We start from the raw sequence: 22,347 nt of genomic DNA on the forward strand, positions 1-22,347 counted from the left end.
GAATAGAAAACACATGACACTGCCTGACACTAATAAGCATTCTACAAATATGAGGAATTATTATTACACCTCAGTCTTTTAAATGGGATAGAAGTCACTGTTTAGAAGTTCACCTGTTTAAGGCTGGTGATAGACTTCTTGGGACTTCCCTCTATCAGTATAAGAGGGAAAAACACAACTGGGAACACAACTGGAGAACTATATCTCCCTATCTTTTTACCATATGCCAGAATAATATACATTCCATGGACTTTACACATCACACTACTGATAAAAAGGTGGTATCATACTGTGATTGAGTTTTGGAATCAATAGAAAGATTTTTTTTTTAATTTTTAATTTTATTTTATATTTTTTATTAGTTTCTGCTTTATAACAAAGTGAATCAGTCATACATATACATCTGTTCCCACATCCCTTCCCTCATGCATCTCCCTCCCTCCCACCCTCCCCATCCCACCCCTCCAGGCGGTCACAAAGCACCGAGCTGATCTCCCTGTGCTCTGCGGCTGCTTCCCACTATCTATCTACCTTACGTTTGGTAGTGTATATATGTCCATGCCTCTCTTTCGCTTTGTCACAGCTTACCCTTCCCCCTCCCCAAATCCTCAAGTCCATTCTCAAGTAGGTCTGTGTCTTTATTCCCGTTTTACCCCTAGGTTCTTCATGACATTTTTTTTTTAAATTCCATATATATGTGTTAGCATACGGTATTTGTCTTTCTCTTTCTGACTTACTTCACTCTGTATGACAGACTCTAGGTCTATCCACCTCATTACAAATAGCTCAGTTTTGTTTCTTTTCAATAGAAAGATTTTAACCACATCACCTGTCATTGGTTGTGTGAACTTCAGTAAGGTATTTACTGTCTCTGACTGTGACCTAGAGTTTCCTCAACTGTAAATGTAAATAATAATAGTACCTACCTAATAAAGTTACTGTGGTAATTAAATAACTCATATCATACCTTTCAGTATGATAACTGAAATACTGTAGCTATTATTATTTTTGCTTCTCTTATTAGAAAAAGGCAAAAGTCCCTAACCCCTCTAAAATCCTATAGTGTTTTCATTTTAAAAACTTATGGTCTTGAAAAAGATATGTAGACATACATGCTACAGGTAGCAGGCAATTTGAGTATTATAAAAGTTGATGGTAATTCCAAAGCACTAAAGAAATGTGTCTTTTCACAGAAGATGAGACCCCTTAAAATAGATCTTATATGTACACACAGCTATCTATTTATTTGGAGACATTCTAACAGAGACTCTATGGAAATGGACTTTGCTCATAATATGTCATGATTTTAAATGGCATTATCCCAGACTCTCAGGTATAAATGTTAATATGCAATCTGTATTGGAACACGGATAGTTCTGACAATCAATACCAAAGAATATACACTTTTTCTACAGTATTTCTCATGAGAATATCAGTTTTCCCAAATGAATACTAAGCTAGAAGCTACAGAAGTCTTCGTCCTTTAGCAGTGATGCCCATAACATTAGACTATGATTCATTCCTTCAACAATATTTATTGAATGCTTACTATGCCCCAGGCACTATCCCAACCCTCAGCGATCTTACAGTCTAGAGGGAGAAACAAACTAACAATTACAGTGCTATAATGGAAAAGCACAGGTGCTATGGAAACACACGAAAGGGAAGAGAGCCAGTGAAGATTTCCTGGAGAAAGCACCAATTAACAGAGGCCTAAATGCAAGTGAGACAGACTAAAGCAAATTTAAGTTTCTTTTAGTTCTAAAAGAACGTGAGTATGGCTAAAGCATTCAGATTGAGGTGGATCATAGGAGGCCATCTTCAGTCAGGAAGGACTTTATTTTAAACACTACAGAAGTTCAACAAGGTGTGATATAGGAATAAGAGAGAAAGCATTTTGTTCCTATTTTTATAAGATCATTTCAATTTTACAACTCATCTGATCATCATACACATCCTTGCTACACAAAGTATGCTCCACAGACCAGCAACATCAGCAGAACTTAGGAGCCTGTTAAAACTCAGCAGGATATCAACATAGTCATAAGTACTATTATTAACTTTATTTTAGAGATGAAGCCAAGTAATTGGACAAGGTTACACAGCTGGCAAATAATGAAGCCAGGCATGCATCAAAGTACTCTGAATCAAAACCTATCCCTTTAAATTTAAACCATATTTTTCTAAAATTACTGAAATGAGGTAAAATCACAGTTACAAAATTACTCTTTGAGTCTAACCTGTATTTCATACAGTGTAAAAATTTAAAACTTGTTAACTATGGCCTACTTTATTCACATTCCAAATATACTCCCAACACAATTGATTTTCTGTTTGCCATTACATGTCATTTCTCTATCAATCTCAACTGTCTGAAATACACTGAAAACAAATAGGTAGCCAAAAAAGGATGCATTGCAGATGAACTAAGGATAAAAGATTCATGCACTATATGTAATGCACATTACCTAGAAGAGAGCCCCTCAGAGCCTCACTCTGTGCTCATGCTCTCTGGGTGCCATGTAAGGCACTACGCTGGGCACTAAGAAGGATACTAACATAAAAATGTAAAGTTTCTGCCCTCAAAGTCCAAACCAACTAATTAGTAAAATAAGCAACATCAAAAATACTATGGGGGGGACTTCCCTGGGTGTCCAGTGGGTAAGACTCTGCACTCCCAATGCAGGGAGCCTGGGTTTGATCCCTGATCAGGGAACTAGATCCCACATGCATGCCACAACTAAGAGTCTGCATGCCGCAACTAAAGATCCCACGTGGGGCAACTAAGACCCGGCAAAGCATAAACAAACAAATAAATAAATAAAATATTAAAAAAAAATACTATGGAGTCATAGGAGAAGCAAGAAATCTCTGGATGAGGGAGAAAAAAGCCTCTAAAGAGAGCTCATATTTAAGTATGTCTTTGAAGGAGCAAAATAACTGAACCAAGTAGAGATGGGAAAAGCATATTCTCATAACAAGCACAGAGGTGAGAAAGCACAGGAAAAAGACTTTTATTTCTGAATGATGGAATAACATACATTAGATTTACCCTCCCACTGTAAACAACTAAAAAACCATACAAAATTATACACGACAACAGTTTCAGACACTGGATCATAGGCAGCCCAGGACAGCAGTTTCTGAGAGAAGGGAAACAAACAAGGTGAGCCCTATACTCCTCCAGCTTACTGGGTGGGGAGTGTTTCTAGGCCACAATGCAGAGCGGGTAGACAAATAAGAGTCCCAGCAGTGTTCAGGAGACTCTTCTCTTCACACCATACACAAAAGTTAACCCCAAATAAATCCCAGACATAAATCTAATAACTAAAATGATAAAAATTCTGGAAGAAAACAGGAGAAAATCTTAAGTGTCCTTGAGCTAAATGAAGATTTCTACAAGACAAAGTTTATCTAAAAAGAAATGATGAATAAACTCAAAAGACATTATTAAGGAGAAAAATATATAAAACATGTATCTGATAAATGACATGTATCTAGAGTATATAAAGAATTCTTAGACATCAATAATAAGATATTCTCGAACACTCCCAAAGGGAAAAAATTTTAAAAAGCAGCCAATAAATATCTAAACATTTCACCAGAGAAAAGATACAGATAACAGATAAGCACAGGAAAACATGTTCAACCTCATTCGTTATCAGAGAAATACAAATTAAAACCACAATGAGAAATAACCATACATCTACTAGGATGGCTAAAATGAAAAATGTTTGGATATGAAGTAAATGGAACTCTCATGCATTGCTAGTGGGAATGCCAAACAGCGTAACAGTTTTATAAAGTTAAACACACTCTTACTATATACATTCAGCAAGCCCACCCCTAGTTATTTAACCAAGAGAATATGCCCACACAGGGCTTCTACTCAAATATTTACAGCAACTTTGTTCACAATAACTCAAGACAGGAAACAAATCTGGTATACAGATAAATGTATAAACAAATTGTGTGTGTGTATTCCACACACACACAGCGGAATACTACTCAACAATAAAAAGAAATTCACTCCTGACACATGGAACCACATGGATAAATCCCAAAATCATTATGTTAAGTGAAAAAGAGCCAAATATAAAGAGTATATATTATATGATTCCATTTATATAAAATTCTATAAAAGGCAAATTATGTCAGAAAGCAGATCAGTAGTTGCCAGTGGTCAAAAGGTAGGGGAATGAATTGACTACAAAGAGGAAAGGGGAAACTTTTTTTTTTTTTTTGAGGTACGCGGGCCTCTCACTGTTGGGGCCTCTCCCATTGTGGAGCACAGGCTCCGGACATGCAGGCTCAGCGGCCATGGCTCACGGGCCCAGCCGCTCCGCGGCATGTGGGATCTTCCCGGACTGGGGCACGAACCCGTGTCCCGTGCATTGGCAGGCAGACTCTCAACCACTGCACCACCAGGGAAGCCCAGGGGAAATTTTTAGTGTGATGGAAATGTCTTTCATTCACCATGGTGGCAGTTACTTGTCTGAATATATTAGTTAAACTTATTAAATTGTATATTTAAAATTGATTAATTTTATTGTATATAAATTATACCTCAAGTAAACAGATTTTTAGAAAGATAAAAAGAAATGAATGCTCACATACTGAACTCTTAAAAATTCATTAAAAAATAGTAACACAAAATGACAAAATGAGGAAATGATGTTAAAAATGTAAACCACAAAATAAAAACCACAAAAAAACTTATAATAAAACACCATACTTAATGGTGAAACACTGAAAGCTTTCTCCCTGAGACTAGAAATGAGACAAAGATATCCACTGTCACCACTTCTGTTTAATATTATAATGGATGTACTAGACAGTGCAATCAGGCAAGAAAAAAAATTTAAGGCATTAATTTTTCTCTTTTTTTTTGGCTGTGTAGCATGTGGGATCTTAGTTCCCTGACCAGGAATTGAACTCGCCCCTCTGCAGTGGAAGTGTGGAGTCTTAACCACTGGACTGCCAGGGAAGTCCCTTAAGGCATTAATATTAGGAAATAAATTAAAATGCCATTATTTGCAGGTGAACTGACTGTACACATAAAATTCAGAAGAATCTAACAACAATCAGAATTAATAAGTTCCTTGGATATACACACATAACTCGTAGATACCACGGGTCTGTTTCCAGACCACCACAATAAAGCAAATATTGTAATAAAGCAAGTCACATGATTTTTTTGGTTTTCTAGTACACATAAAAGTTATGTTTACACTATTCTGTAGTCTATTAAGTGTGCAATAGCATTATGTCTAAAAAAACAAGGTGCATACCTTAATGAAAATATATTTTGTTACTAAAAAAAAAGTTAACCATCATCTGAGCCTTTGGAGAGTCATAATCTTTCTGCTGGTAGAGGGTCTTGCCTTGATGTTGATGACTGCTAGTTGATCAGGGTGGTGGGTGCTGAAGGTTGGAGTGGCTATGGACAATTTCTTAAAACAAGGCAGCAATAAAGTCTGCCACATAGATTGACTCTTCCTTTCACAATTTCTCTGTAGCATGCAGTGCTTGCTGTTTGTTAGCATTTTACCCACAGTAGAACTCCTTTCAAAACTGGAGTCAATCTTCTCTCAAGCCCTGCTGCTTTATCAACTAAGTTTACTTAATATTCTAAATCCTTTGTTGTTGTTTCAACAATCTTCACAGCATCTTCACCAGGAGTAGTTTGCATCTCAAGAAACCACTTTCTTTGCTTATCTGTAAGAAGTAACTCCTTAGCCATTTAAGTTTATCATGAGCTTGTAGCATTTCAATCACATCTTCAGTCTCCGCTTCTAATTCTAGTTCTCTTACTATTTCCACCACATCTGCAGAGCTCTTGGGTGACCAGGTAGGTACACTATCAATGAGCAGTGATATTTTGAAAGAAATCTTTTCTCCTAAGCCGTAGGTCTCAACAGTGGGCATAAAATATTTGGTAAACTATGCTGTAAACAGAGGTGTGTGCTGCTATCCAGGCTTTCTTTTTCCATTTATAGAGCACAGGCAGAGTAGGCTTAGCATAATTCTTAAGGATCCTAGGATTTTGAGAATGGTAAATGAGCACTGGCTTTGACTTAAAGTCACCAGCTGCATTAGCCCCTAACAAGAGAGTCAGCCTGTCCTTTGAAGCTCTGAAGCCGGGCATTGACTTCTCTTCTTTAGCTATGAACATCTTAGATGGCATCTTCTTCCAGTATATGGCTGTTTTGTCTTCACTGCAACTCTGTTGTTTAGTGTAACCACCTTCATTCATTATCTAGCTAGATCTTCTAGATAACCTGCTGCAGCTTCTACATCAGCACTTGCTGCTTCACCTTGCACTTCTATATTATTGAGAACGCCTCTTCCCTTAAACCTCACGGACTAGTCTCTGCTAGCTTCAAACTTTTCTTCTGCAGCTTCTTCACCTCTCTCAGCCTTCATAGAATTGAAGAGAGCTAGGGCCTTGCTCTGGATTAGTCTTTGGCTTAAGGGAATGTTGTGGCTGATTTGATCTTCTATCCAGACCTTTAAAACTTTCTCCATATCAGCAATACAGCTATTTCACATTTTTATCATCCATGTACTCAATGGAGTAGCACTTTTAATTTCCTTCAGGAACTTTTCTTTGCATTCACAACTTGGCTGCTTGGCTCAATAGCCTAGCTTTCAGCCTATCTTGGCTTTCAAAATGTTTTCCTCACTAAGCTTAATCATTTGTAGCTTTTGATTTAAAGTGAGACGTATGACACTTCCTTTCACTTGAACACTTAGAGATCACTGTAGAGTTATTAACTAACCTAATTTCGAAATTATTGTGGCTCAGGGAATAGGGAGGCCCCAGGAGAGGGAGAGAGACAGGGGAATGGCCAGTTAGTGGAACAGTCAGAACACACATAACGTTTATCGATTAAGTTCGTTGTCTTATATGGGACTGATTCGTGGTGCTCCAAAACAAGTACAATTGTACATCAAAGATCAATGATCACAGATCACCATAACAAATACAATAAAAATGTAAAAGTTTGAAGTATTGCAAGAATTACCAAAATGTAACATAGAGACATGAAGTGAGCAAAAGCTGTTGTAAAAATGGTACCAATAAACTTTCTCAACACAGGAGTGTCACAAACCCTCAATTAAAAAAAAAACACAATTATCTGCAAAGTGCAATAAAGTGAAGTACAATAAAATTAGGTATGCCTGTAAAATTATTATACAAAAATCAACTGTAATAAGCACATTAGCCATTAGGGAAATGTGATTCAATACTACCATGTGAGGGACTTCCCTGCTGGTCCAGTGGTTAAGAATCCACCTTCCAATGCAAGGGACACGGGTTCGATCCCTGGTCGTAGAACTAAGATCCCATGTGTCAAGGGGCAACTAAGCCTGCACACTCTAGACCCCACATGCCACAACTACTGAGCCTGTGAGCCACAACTAGAGAGAAGCCCGTGTGCCACAACTAAGACCTGATGCAGCCAAAATAAATAAATAAATATTTTTAAAAAAAACTACCATGAGATACCACTTCACACTCATTAGGAAGGCTACAAGGGAATGTAGCATGGAGGACATGGAGAAACTAGGACCCTCATACATTGCTGGTAGGAAAGTAAAATGGTACGGTTGCTGTGAAAAACAGCTGGCAATTGCTCAAAAAGTTAAACAGTTATCACATGATCTAGCAATTCTACCCTCAGGCGTATTCAAGAGAAATAAAAACATACTTCCTTACAAAAACTTATATATGAATGTTCATAGAAGCATTACTCATAATAGGCAAAAACTGGAAACAATCCAAATTTTCATCAACTGATGAATGGATAAATAAAACGTAGTATATCCATGTAATTGAATTTTATTTTTAAAAAAAGGAGTAATGACACATGCTACAACATGAATGGACCTTGAAATGTTACAGTAAATGAAAAACGTTAGTCACAAAAGACCACATATTGTATGATTCCATTTACATAAATTGTCCAGAAAAGACAAATTTATAGAGACAGAAAATGAATCAGTGGTTGCTTAGGATTTATGAAAGGGGAAATTTGGAACAACTGTTTAATGGGTATGAATTTTCTTTTAGGAGGGATAAATAAACCAAAAAAGACTGAATTATACACTTTAAAATGAACTGCATGGTATATGAATTAAATCTCAATAAAGCTGTTTAAAAAACTTTCTGTATAATTGAATTTAATTGTAAATATAATTAGCTTATAATAAATAAATAAATAAATAAATAAATAATCAATCACTGTGACAGCTGCAGCTGCAGGGCCATTACCCTAACATTAGAATTGCTAATTTGTCTATAAAACTTCCAGGGAACATTTCTTTGCACATATAATAAAATCAATACCACTTTAAAAAAATCATTCATATTTCCATATATCAGCAACAAGTAGAAAATAAAAGTTAAAGATAGTTGTAACAGTTATCATAAAACATCAAAAATAGAAATATTGATAAATTCAGTGAATCATGGAAAACATCCATTTACTAACAGCTACTTTATTTCAATAAGATTTTGTAAAAATGATCTAACAAACAAAGGCATATACCATTTTCTTGGATTGGAAGACTCAATACTGTAAAGATGTCTATTAACCCCAATTGTGTTGGTAAATATATCAAATGTATTCCCAATCAAAATCCTAATAAGGTTTCTTTTCTGTGTAGAAGTTCACATGAAAATGCAAAAGGACAAGAATAACCTAGGTGATCTTGAAGAAGAGCTAAGCTGAAGAACTTTAACAGAGAGCAAGACCAAATATAACATGAGAGAAATTAAAACAGTAAGATAAGGGCAAAAGAACAGAGTTAACAGTTCAGTGAAACAGAACAGATGGTCTTGTAACAGACAAGTATATGTTTACCTTATTTATGACAAAAGAGAAACAGCAGTGCAATGGGGAAAGGATGGTTTTCAATAAATGGTGCTGGGCCAATTGACTATCTATATATAAAAAGTGAGTCTTGACTCTTACCTTACATCATACACACAAAAATCAATCCCTGATGAATTATAGATAAAAATGTAAAAAGTTCAAGAGTAAAGCATTTAAAAGAAAACACAGAAGATCTTTATGACATTAAAATAGACAAATATTTCTTAAACTAGACACAAAAGACCTTAACTAGAAAAGACAAGACTGATAAAATGGAACTTGTGTTCATGTAAAGGTATCACAAAAGGGTGAACTAGCAAGCCACAGAATGGGAGAATATATTTTCAATGCATATTTCAAACAAAGAAACCATATCCATAATATATAATCAAAAAACAATATTACTCAAACCAATAGAAGTGGGGGGAGCGGCAAAAGACTTTTAACAGGTGCTTCAAAAGGAATGTATCCCAATCAGCAAGAAACATACGAAATAGTGTTCAACTTCATTAGTCTTCAGGGAAATCAAAATTAAAATTGCAAGGAGACACTAACAACATACCCACCAGGAAGGCTAAGATACAAAAGACAGAAGTACCAAACACTGACAAGGATGGAGGAAACACTGTTGGATGGAGAAGAGGTAAATTGGCACAACTACTTTGGAAAAGTTTTGGACACAACCTACTAAAGCTGAAGATATGCATATACTATGACTATGTAATTCTGCTCCTGGGTTTATATCTAAAAGAAATGCATTAAAAAACTTCTTTAAGAAACACGTACTATACCATTCATGGAAACATTACCTGTAATAGTCCCAAACTAGAAATTAATGAAATGCCAAAAGCAAGAATAAATAAATACATGTTCATTCAGTGTAATACTATTGGCAGCAAAAATAAACTAAGACTATATTACATTCAGGTAGGGATGAATCTTACAAACAAAATGTTGAACAAAAGCCAGCACCTAAAATGTACATATTATATGGTTCTATGTGTATAAAGTTCAAAATTAGGCAAACCCGATCTATGGTACAGTGAGTCAAGGTGGTAGTTAGTCTGGCTAGAGATGCCAGGAATGGAAGAGAACATGAAACTTCTGGGCTTCTGGGGTCCTTGTCTCTGTTTCTTGATGGAGATTCTGCTTATGCAGGTGTGTTCATTGTGAAAATGTGAAGTGTGTCTGTGTGTGTATATACTATACTGTACGTATTAACTTCAAAGTACTTCAAAAATTTTTTAAAAATTGTTTTAGTATATTTATACAAAGATGACTATTTGAGCCTATGGAGAAAAAGAAAGGAAAATTACTGAATGTGGAGGCTAGGCTGTTTGTATGGTGTTTTTACTCACCTTTGTCCTGTAATGCAATTTGTTCCTTATGCAGTAATGCCACCTCCCGTCCCAAAGCTTTCTTCTGTCTTTCCAGTTCATTTCGAAGCACCAAAATTTTTAATTGCAGGCACTCACTTTCTTTTTTCTAAATAATTAAAAGCACAGGTAAATTTATGAATATAAAAGTTATGCCTATGAATAACTGTGCACTCACAATGTTTCAAAATGTGATTGGTTTAAAGCACTTTAATACTCATGTAACTTATAGATCTCTTGAGTAACTTAATTATCAGCACCTGTCATTTTAATGGAAAGAATACAGATGTAAGCAAAGAACAGAGTAGAAATAAAATCTAAAATCTGGGAACAGTTTTTCTAAGAACCTAAAAGACACTATAAAATATCTCAGGCCTCTTTCCTAACACCACAATACAATAAGACACAAATTAATAATAAAAAAGAAATGGAGTTCTCAAAATGTTAAACATAGAATTACCTTAGGACCCAGCAATTCCACTTCTAGACATATGTATATATCCAATAGAATAAAAAACATGTCCATACAAAAATGTGAATATGAATGTTTATAGCAGCATTATTCATAATAGCCAAGCAATGAAATCAATCCAAATGTCCACCATCTGATGAACAGATAAATAAAATGTGGTATATATACAATGGAATATTATTTGGCAATAACAAGAAATGAAGTACTGATATATGCTACAACATGCATGAATCTTGAAAACATTATGCTAACTAAAAAAAAAAGCCAGTTTTAAAAGGCCACAGACTCCATTTATATGAAATTACCGAAATAAGCAAATCCATAGAAACAAAAAGTAGATTTCCATCCTTACCAAGCTGAACATAGGTGCTCTAATATTCCACAGATTTTGGAGAAAGCCAAGTAGGGACCTGGTGCTTTCATCCCTTACAGACAGTAAGTAACCAAGCCCCCTATAATGTCAGTGGATACCACAGGGGGAGCCTTCAGCCTCACTACAGCTGTAACAAGATAACCTTCTCCCTTCCTGCTGGGTAATATCAGAGGAGGCCAAGTAGAGAGTCAGAACTTTCACTACTATGCAGTGCTATTGAGACCACCTTACTCCCTATGTGGGCAGCTGGAACTCCCATTCCTAGTCAGCACTAACAAACCCTCTTACACTCACACACAAACACTCCTCTGCCACATGAGTGTCAATGGAAGCTTCTTGGGGAACTTGGACTTCCACCCCAACCTGGCAGTAATGAGATGGTGCCTCTTCCTTCCACTACCAGAGGTGTCAGAGGAAGTCAGGTAAGATAGAAAGTTTAAATAAGATCCAGAGACTCATAACATAGTACCCCAAATGTACAAGTTTCAATCAAAAATCACTCATCAGACCAAGAAACAGGAAGATGTCAAAGTGAATAAAAAAGGATAATCAATAGATGCCAACACTTGAGACAAACAGACATGTTACAACTATCTGACAACGATCTGAGAGCAGCCATCACAAAAATGCTTCAATAGAAATTAAGAACCTATATGGGAATATAATCTAAAAAAGAGTGGATATATGTATATGTAAATGTATAACTGATTCACTTTGCTGTACAGTAGAAACTAAATCAACATTGTAAATCAACTATACTCCAATAAACATTAATTAAAAAAAAGAAATTAAGAACATGCTTGAAACAAAAATATAGAACATTTTGACAAAAAAACCCCAGAAAATCTCAATAAAGAAAGTGAAGACCTAAAGAACTGAAATAAAAAACTCAATGAATGAGCTCAACAGCAGAATGTAGGAAAGAGAGAAAAGAATCTTTAATCTGGAAGATAAAACAATAGAAACTACCCAATTTAATCAATAGAGATAAAAATGAACAGAGCCTCAGAAATCTGTGGAATGATAGCAAAAGATCTAGCACTTGTATCATCAAGTACCAGGAGGAAAGGAGAAAGTAGGCAGGAATGAAAAGTACTTGTAGTAAATAATGGCTAAAAACTTGCCAAACTGGGCAAAAGAAATAAATCTACAGACTTAAGAAGTTAGTGAACTCCAAACAGAATAAATTAAATGGAGAAAATCACAAAGTAAACAAAACCAAAAGCTGTGTTTTTGAAAAGGTCAGTAAGATTGATAAAATTCTAGCCAGGCTAACCAAGAAAAGACAGAAATTACTAATATGAAGAATGAAAGAGGAGCCATCACAACTGATCTCATGGACATTAAAAGAATAATAAAAAATACTATAAACAGCTCTATGCCCATAAATTTGGTAACTTAAATGAAATGGATCAATTCCTTGAAAAACAATCTACCAAAACTCACACTAGGAGAAACCGACAATCTGAATAGGCATATATATATATATATATATATATATATATATATATATATATATATGAAATTAAATCAATAATTAATAACCTTCCAAAACAGAGAGTACCAATCCAGATGGCTTCACTGGTAAATTTTACCAAACATTTAAATAAGACATTATACCAGTTTTTGAAAATCGCTTCCAAAATACAGAAGAACTTCCTAACTCATTCTATGAGGCCAGCATCATCCTCACACCAAAACCGAAGCCATCACTAGAAAGGAAAATTACAGACCAGTATTTCTCATAAACATAGGTACAAAATCCCCAACAAAATATTAGCAAATCAAATCCATCAACATATAAGAATTATACACCATGGCCAAATGAACTATATTCCAGGTATGCAAGACAGGTTTAACTTTCAATAATCAATTAATGGATTTCACCACATCAACCAGGCTAAAGAAAAATAAAATCATATAACCATATCAATGGATGCTGAAAAAGCATGTGACATTCAACTAGAAATAAAGGAGAACTTCATCAATTTGGTAAAGAATACTTGCCAAGAAACCTACTAATATTTGCCAAAATACTTAATGGTGAAAAACCAGATGCTTTCTCCCTATGTTGCAGAACAACACAGGATGTCCCCTTTCACCACTCTCTTAAACATGTACTGGAAGTCCTAGCTATGCAATAAGGCAAGAAAAGGAAATAAAAGCTATGTATACTGGGAAAGAAATAAATGAAGTCATCTTTGTTTACAGATGATATGATTGTCTATGTAGAAAATCCCAAAGAATTGACAAAACAAAAAACCAACCCCAAACCTCCTGGAACTAACAAGTGATTATAGCAAGGTTGCATGATACAGGGTTAATACACAAAAGTCAACTGCTTTCTTTTTTTTTTTTTTTTTTTTTTTTTTGCTGTATGCGGGCCTCTCACTGTTGTGGCCTCTCCCATTGAGGAGCACAGGCTCCGGACACGCAGGCTCAGCGGCCATGGCTCACGGGCCCAGCCGCTCCGCAGCATGTGGGATCCTCCCGGACCGGGGCACGAACCCGTGTCCCCTGCATCGGCAGGCGGACCCTCAACCACTGCGCCACCAGGGAAGCCCTGCTTTCTTATGTAACAAGGAATAATGGGAATTTGAAATTAAAAACACAACATCAATTACATTAGTATGAAAGAATAAAATACTTAGGTACAAATCTAACAAATTATGTAGAAGATCTATATGAAGAAAACTACAAAACTCCAATGAAAGAAATCAAAGAAGACCCAAATAAGTGGAGAAATTGTCCATGTTCAGGGATAGGAAGACACTATTATGATATCAATTTTTCCCAACTTGACCTATAGATTCACTGACATCCCAGCAAATTATTTTGTGGATATCAACAAACTGATTCTAAAGTTTATAAAGAAAAGCAAAAAACCCAGAACCACCAACAAAATACTGGAGAAGAACAAAGTTGAAAGACTGACACTATCTTCTGTCAAGACTTACTATAAAACTACAGTAATCAGGATAATGTGGTATGGGCAAAAGAACAGACAAACAAATCAGTGGAACAGAATATAGAGCCCAGAAATAGAAACACACAAATATGGTGAACTAATCTTTGACAAAGGAATAAAAGCAATTCAATGGAGAAAGGATAGTCTTTTTCACCAAATGGTGCTGGAACCACTGGACACCCACATACAAACAAACAAACAAACAAACAAAATTTAGATATAGACCTATATCTTTCACAAAAATTAACTCAAAATCAATCACAGATCTAAATGTGAAATAATAATTACTATTCACCTTTTAGAGGATAACAGTGGAGAAAACCTAGGTGACCTTAGGCTTGGAGATGACTTTTTACATACAACACCAAACACATGAGCCATGAAAGAAGAAATTGTTAAGTTGGACTTCATTAAAATTAAGACTTCTGCTCTGCAACAATGACTAATAGAATGAAAAGATAAGCCACAGACTGGGAGAAAATATTTGAAAACAACTTATCTGATAAAGAATAGAATACAAAATATGCAAAGAATTCTAAAAACTCAACAATAGAAATATAAACAATACAATTAAAAAATGGGCAAACGATCTGAACTGTCACCTTACCAAAGAAGATACAGAGATAATCATATGAAAATAAGCACATAAGCATATGAAAAGATTCTCAATATCACAAGTCATCAGGGAATTGCAATTAAAACAATTAGATAGGGGCTTCTCTGGTGGCGCAGTGGTTAAGAATCTGCCTGCCAACGCAGGAGACACGGGTTCGAGCCCTGGTCTGGGAAGATCCCACATGCCGTGGAACAACTAAGCCCGTGAGCCACAACACTGAGCCCGCGTGCGGCAACTACTGAAGCCAGCGCGCCTAGAGCCCGTGCTCCACAACAAGAGAAGCCCCCACAATGAGAAGCCCATGCACCGCGACAAAGAGTAGCCTGCGCACCACAACGAAGAGTAGCCCCCGCTCGCTGCAACTAGAGAAAGCCCGTGCGCAGCAACGAAGACCCAACGCAGCCAAAAAATAAAAAATAAAATAAAATAAATTTAAAAAATGAAAAACAATTAGATACCACTACACACCTATCAGAATAGTTTAAATCCAAAACAATGGCAATACTAAATGTGGGTAAGGATGTGGAGCAACAGGAACTTTCATTCATTGTTGATGGCAATGCAAAATGGTATAGCCATTTTAGAGGATGGTCTGGCAGTTTCTCACAAAACTAAACATAGGTTTACTATATGATCCAGCAATTGTGCTCCTAGATATTTACCCAGATGAGCTGAAAACTTGTGTTCACACAAAAACCTACACATAAATGCCTATAGCAGCTGTATTCATAATTGCCAAAACGTGGAAGCAACCAAAATGTACCTCAATAGGTCAAAAGATAAACTGTGGCATATCCAATAACAATGGAGCATTATTCAGCAATAAAAAGAAACAAGCTATGAAAAGCTATTAAAAAGACATGAGGGAACCTTAAATGCATATAGCTAAGTAAAAGAAACCAATCTGAAAAAGCTACATGCTGTATGACTCCAACTATGTTACATTCTGAAAAAGGCAAAACTGTGGAGACAGTAAAAAGATCAGTGGTTGCCAGGTGTTCTGAGGGAGGGAAAAAAGTATAAATAGGTGAAGCATGGAGGATTTTTAGGCCAGTGAAACGATTCTGTATGACACTGTAATGGTGGATACATGACACTGTGCCTTTGTCAAAACTCATAGAACTATACAACACAAAGAGTGAACCCGAAGGTAAACTACAGACTTTAGTTAATAATATTGTATTAATATTGATTCAACAATAGTAACAAATGTGTCACTCTAACATAAGATGTTAATAACAAAAGAAATGGGGGGGGGACTTTCTGTACTTTCTGCACAATTTTTCTGTAAACCTAAAACTACTCTAAAACACAAAGTTCATTTTTAAAAAAGTGATAGAACTGTACCTCAAAAAAGTCAATTTTACTGAATGTTCATTTAATAAAACAAATCCCAGACACATTCTACCAAATATACAATTAAGTTTACCAAATAAGTTTGTTAACTTATCTTTCCATAAAAATATTTCCTACTTCAACCTATAAAGCCATGGTTTAAACTTTACTCTGACTCCCTTTTAATCCAAATACCTTGCCACAATTTGCCTCCAGATAAAATCTGAAATCCTACCCCCACAATGAACATACATGTGCCTGCACGTGTTTGCATTCACACACAATTACTGCACTATGAAGGTATGTACCCTTCTCTCCTAGTCTTTATCAATAGTGTCAATAATATGCTTTCCATCATTTTCCATGACAAAAATCTTAACCAAACAGTCTCCTTCCTAAGACATATACTAAGTAAAATTTTAATGGGGAGAAAAAAAACATTCATTAAGTAAACTGAATAGGTTATTAAGCCCTGGGATGAGCTGGTGGAAAACTTTAAAAGAAAAAACTCAGCACCTCTATTTGATTCACAGACAATGAGGAAGCATGGGTACTCAGTGAGATGAGTAATGGTATGGCCTTGTTGAGGCAATGGGCATGGAAAATGACTTTTGGCAGTTGTGTGGAAAGTACTTTACAGCTATCGTTTCTCACCCAAAATGCTTTCTTCCTCATCTCTGAAATACTGATTCTGAACAGATGGTATGATCATCTGTTAAAGACATTCAAGCAGTAAAGCTTATTTCCAATCATCACTATTATATTTGACTGGAAAACTCTACGAAATATAAAACATTCCTAAGAAATTTTTTTCTGAACGAATCAAATATTTATGAAGGGCCTACTACGTGCTTCTAGATAAATGAGAAACAGTTTCTGTTTTCTAAGGGCTTGGGTCCAGTGGAGACAAAAGCCATTTTGCCCTGCCAACTCCCTGTAAAAACAAAGACCAAAAGTCAGTGAGGCTGCTTATCATGAAAGAAAGAGGAATCAGGAAACAATCTGGGTTTCTTTGGTAATCCAGTAGTGTGATCAGTGTTTTTACATCACTAAGGGAAAAAATATACAAATTCTTAGGAAGCAATCTTTTTCCACAAAGAGACGTGTTCAATTTCCTTAACTCGAATTTCTCCAAAAAATATGTAAACTAGATTCTACCTATGTAGAGAAAAAAAATAGAAAAGAAAAACAACTCTTCAAAGAACACAGGGATATGCATAGGTAGGGGGGTTAATCTGCTCTATTCCAGGGTACATGCTCAAATTGGGTTATGTTTACTAGAATCAAAGAACTAAGGGTACAAGTTAGTCTAAATACTAAACTAATACAGGAAGGTGTGTGTATAGTGTGTTTGTGTTATGGTCCATGTGCAAAAACTGGCCCATTTACAGAAATAAATCGTCATTCAAAACCAGGATTGCTGGCTCTAATTTCTGATGAGTAAACAAACCCTGACCAAGTGGAATCTGGTTCTGCTTCCTTTCAAATGAATCTAAGTACTCAAAGATCTTAATATTCCATAAGTATAATATCTTCTAATGGTTTCTGCATTCTACTTACCTGTTTACTCCTAGTATAGTTAATGTCATATGTACATCTCCAAAGGATCACTTTTGATTGGATTTTAGTGTTTTTATACAACACTGTCTGTGATCTGAAAATCACAGATACGTTCATCTCTTTGCAAGCATACTCCTTTTTATGCATCTTTACAAAGACAGTGATGGACAATGTTAAAGATTCTTTTCAGTATGACACACCAATCTGTAAATGACATGTTAAACAATTTTCTTCTTGTAGATTACGCTGGAGCCAAAAAGGCTTTTTAGGCAAAAGCTATCAAAGCATGGTTCAGGAAACCATGAGGATTCCTAACACCATTTCAGTCTGTGAGATCAAAAATATTTTCATAATAATACTAAGCTGCTATCTACCTTTTTCACTATCATTTTCTCATAACTGTATTGTGGAGTTTTCCAGTCTCTAAGATCTGTGATATCACAACAGATTGATTGCAGAAGCAAATGTGAGGATTCATCTGTCTTTTATTAACCTAAGCATTATCAATAGATATACCCTAAATTCTTTGAGATCTTTACAATATTTAGAGTATAAAGGGGTCTTGAGTGGTTTAGGGCATTATTCATCTATACTAGTTTTCCCACCAAAAAATGGAAATAGTTAACAATCTGAAAAAAGTTTTAGAACTATGGCAGTTGTCTTATAAGTTAACAAATTTGCTTTAAAACGTCATTTATAGATTGTTTCTATTGTACCTATACCTGCTCAGCCACTAAGAAAGGGCAAACTTTTCCTTAGAAAATATTTAATCCAATCCATTAATTTCATAGACTCAGTGGCAATATCAGGCCTAGAACCCAGGTCCAGCTAGGGAGATAAAGCAAAAATATATGTAATAATAAAACATACAGGAGTTTTGTGTTTGATATAGAGATTAAGTACCTATCAAACTGGTCCTTCCATAAATAACAGCTATAGACTCCAGATAAAATACAAAAAGCTACTACATGAGGGTTCTAAAAATTGATCAATGGCAGGCAGATTTTGGGGTAAACTCAGAACCTGGTGCAAACAACCAACACGAGGAGTGAAATTCCCCTTTTCTGTGACTTTGCCCTGAGGGTGTCTATGGTTAAACACCAACAGAAAGACAACTATCTTTCTGGCAGGAGGAACCAGGGAAAAGAGATTAGGCAATCAAGGCCACCAGAATGGAGGAAGCCAGAGAATGGGGCACCGCGAATTCTGTTTAAAGTCAATCTGAGTTTCTGAATCCTAAATCATATCTGCATGAGGCAAACAGAGAGCAGCTGTGCCTAAGGATGAGAGTAATGACCTGAAATCGGAGGCAATGTCCATTGCAGGCATGACAGTTTGAGCCTAACCAAGTTAACTACCCGCTAGAATTAGAACATCAATATTCTTTGGAACAAAGCAACAAAATCCAGAAATTCCACAAAATTACACTCACAATGTCCAGGGTACTCTGCAATATTACCCAATATACGAAGAACCAGGAAAATGTGATTCACTCTCTAGGGAAAAGACAATCAACATATGCCAACTCTGAGATGACCCAGATGTTAAAATTATCAAAGAAAGTCACTATTACAAATATGCTAAGTGAAAAAAAGTTAAATATTCTCATAATGAATAAAAAGACATGAAATCTCAGCAGACTATTTGAAAATGTTAAAAATCCAGGAGGCTTCCGCTTCTAGTCAAGGTGGAGTAGGCAAAAGGAACACTGCCCAACTAATTTTACCAGGCTACCACAATCCTAATACCAATCTAACAAAGTAATTTAAAACACTGCTTCCCAATATCCCTAATAAATATAGGCACAAAAACTCTTAAATATTACCAGATCATATATAGCAAGGTATAAAAAAGATTGTACTCTATATTGTAGCCATTAGTTTATTCCATAAATGCAATGTTAGTTAAACACTTGAAATTAAATCAATGTAGTTTACCGCAGTAACAGAATCAAGAAGAAAATGCCATGATCATTTATTTCAATAAATGCAGAAAAAGCATTTGACAAAATTCAACATCCCTTCATGATAAAATTCAGAAACTAGGAATAAGAGGGAACTTCTTAAAGCCAATAAAAGGCATTGCTAACATTATATTTAATGGAGAAAGGATGAATGATTTCCCCTTATCATCAGAAACAAGTAAAGTATTTCCATGTTTATCACTTTCATTCAACATTGTACTGTATGCCCTAGCTACTGAAATAAGGCAGAAAAATTAAAGCACATAAAGCATTCCAAGTTTGCAGGTACGATTGTTTACAAAGAAAATCCCAAGAAATCTACAAAATAACTACTAGAATTTAAAAGTTAATATAAAAAGATTGCAAGATGCAAGATTACTAAATTAAAATGAATTGTATTCTTATATACTTGCAGGAAACAAAATTTCAAAAACAATCACATTTGCAATAATGCCCAAAACAAACAAAAAAACCTCCCATAAAATACTTAGGAATAACACTAATAAAAGATGCCCAGAATCTCTACAGTGAAAGCTATAAGATATTATTGAGAGAATTAAGGAAAAGATCAAAATAAAAGAGACATATGCTGGGACTTCCCTGGTCGTGCAGTGGTTAAGAATCTGCCTGCCAATGCAGGGGTCACGGGTTCGAGCCCTGGTCCGGGAGGATCCCACATGTCGCGGAGCAGGTAAGTCCGTGAGCCACAACTACTGAGCCCACACTCTAGAGCCCGCGAGCCACAACTACTGAGCCCGCGCGCCTAGAGTCCATGCTCCCCAACGGGAGAAGCCACCGCAATGAGAAGCCCACGCACCACAATGAAGGGTGGCCCCCACTCTCCGCAGCTAGAGAAGGCCCATGTGCAGCAACAAAGGCCCAACGCAGCCAAAAATAAATAAATAAAAATAAATAAATTTATTAGAAAAAAAGAGATATGCCATGTTCATGGATTGGAGAACTTGATATGGTTAAGATTGCAATTCTCCACAAATTGATCTATAAATCCTAATCAAAATTCCAGCAGGCTTTTTTTTTTTGGTATAAACTGATAAATTCATTCTCAAATTCACTTGTAAATACAAAGAACCTAGAAACCCACAGGAATTTTTAAAAAGAACAAAGCTGGAGAACTTACCCCATCTGGTTTTAAGACAACAAAGCTATAATAATAAGGGAGTTTGTTACCTCACTTATAAAAAAACTTGAGATGGATCATAGATCTAAATGTAAAGCCCAAAACTATAAAATTTCTAAAACAAAAAACAGAAGAAAATTTATGTGACTTTGGGTTAGGCATAAATTTCTTAGAAAGAACACAAAAAGCCCTAACCATAAAATAAATATAAAAAATACACTGGATTTCATCAAACTTTGAAACTTTTGCTCTTTAGAAAGCATCACTAAGAACACAAAAAGGCAAGACACAGACTGGAAGAAAATACTGCCAACACACATATCAGAAAAAGGACTTGTATCCAGAAATGTGCACACACACACACACGTGCATGCCGACACAGTCTTTAACCACAGCATAAGAAGACAAAAGTCCCATTTAAAAATGAGGGAAGGGACTTCCCTGGTGGTGCAGTGGTTAAGAATCCGCCTGCCAATGCAGGGGACACAGGTTCGAGCCCTGGTCCGGGAAGATCCCACATGCCGTGGAGCAGCTAAGGCCGTGTGCCACAACTACTGAGCCTGCAGTCTAGAGCCCGCAAGTCACAACTACTGAGCCCACACGCTGCAACTACTGAGCCCGCGCACCTAGAGCCGGTGCTCCGAAACAAGAGAAGCCACCGCAATGAGAAGCCCAAGCACCACAACGAAGAGTAGCCCCCACTCGCCGCAACCAGAGCAAGCCCGCGCGCAGCAACGAAGAGCCAATGCGGCAAAAAATAGATAAATAAATGTATGTTAAGTTTAATACATAGTGAGACAGATACCTGTATATACCAGCTCTGTCCACTGAGAGGGCTTAGAAGCACTTACAACTCAGAAGCAACAAGCACACCCAGTGCCCAGATCTTGTTTCTAAATTATTCAATGAAAGGAACAGGATTCCTAGGAGAAATGGCTGATTCTAGGGCTGAGACAGGGAAAATACCTGATGAGTCCAGATCACATAGTGCCAGAAATTAAGAACTTGCTTTAAAAAACAAACGAACAAAAAAGAGATGAGGGCATGTCAAAAGGACGCAGAAGCCATCCTGAGAGAGCTCTCAGTTGAAGCAAGGAAATAAAGAACATCGTATCAGATTGTAACCTAAAGTATAAAATAAATAGATACAAATCCATACTGATAATTAAACAACTGAATAAATAAATGCGTGGAGGGAAGAAGGGACAAATCTTCCTCACAAAGTACCCAAATAATGTGTGTAGATAGTCTCCCCTCCAGGAGGTGGAGCTTCAGTCCCCTCCTCTGGAGTGGAGGCTGGGCTTAGAATCTGGCTTTCAAAAAATTGAGCAGGAAAGGGAACTCTAGAGTGCATAAACCTGGGAGACATCACCTTAACTAGTGATCAAGGTCACTATCAACAGTGATTAGTCATGGTGATATAAAAATAGGAAAGAATGAAAAACTGTCAAAGATCAGAGAAGCCTAGGAAGTCATGATGACTAAAACCAGTGTGGTGTCCTAGACTGGATACTGGAAGAAAAAAAGACATTAGAATCCAGTCTAATCACAACAAAACATCAGACAAACCCCAATCAAGGGATATTATATAAAACAGCTGACCTAGTAATCCTGAAAACTGTCAAAGTCATCAAAAAAAATCAAAGTTTGAGGAATTTTCACAG

At 36.2% G+C, this 22,347-nt stretch overlaps 1 protein-coding gene across 3 annotated transcripts in view; it reads right to left on the reverse strand.

Annotated features, from left to right (window-relative positions):
* Positions 1 to 22,347, reverse strand: part of UVRAG (UV radiation resistance associated) — a gene marked incomplete at both ends in the record, with an annotated part of 308,282 nt that overhangs the window by 149,685 nt on the left and 136,250 nt on the right. For all 3 annotated transcript variants that reach the window (XM_079707490.1, XM_079707489.1, XM_079707491.1), the window contains one exon: positions 10,241 to 10,367. In XM_079707490.1, the coding sequence (XP_079563616.1) occupies positions 10,241 to 10,367 (127 nt within the window). The remainder of the gene's footprint in view (positions 1 to 10,240; positions 10,368 to 22,347) is intronic.

Source organism: Hyperoodon ampullatus (genome assembly GCF_949752795.1).
Source record: "Hyperoodon ampullatus genome assembly, chromosome: 7".
Classification (NCBI taxonomy): Eukaryota; Metazoa; Chordata; class Mammalia; order Artiodactyla; family Ziphiidae; genus Hyperoodon; species Hyperoodon ampullatus.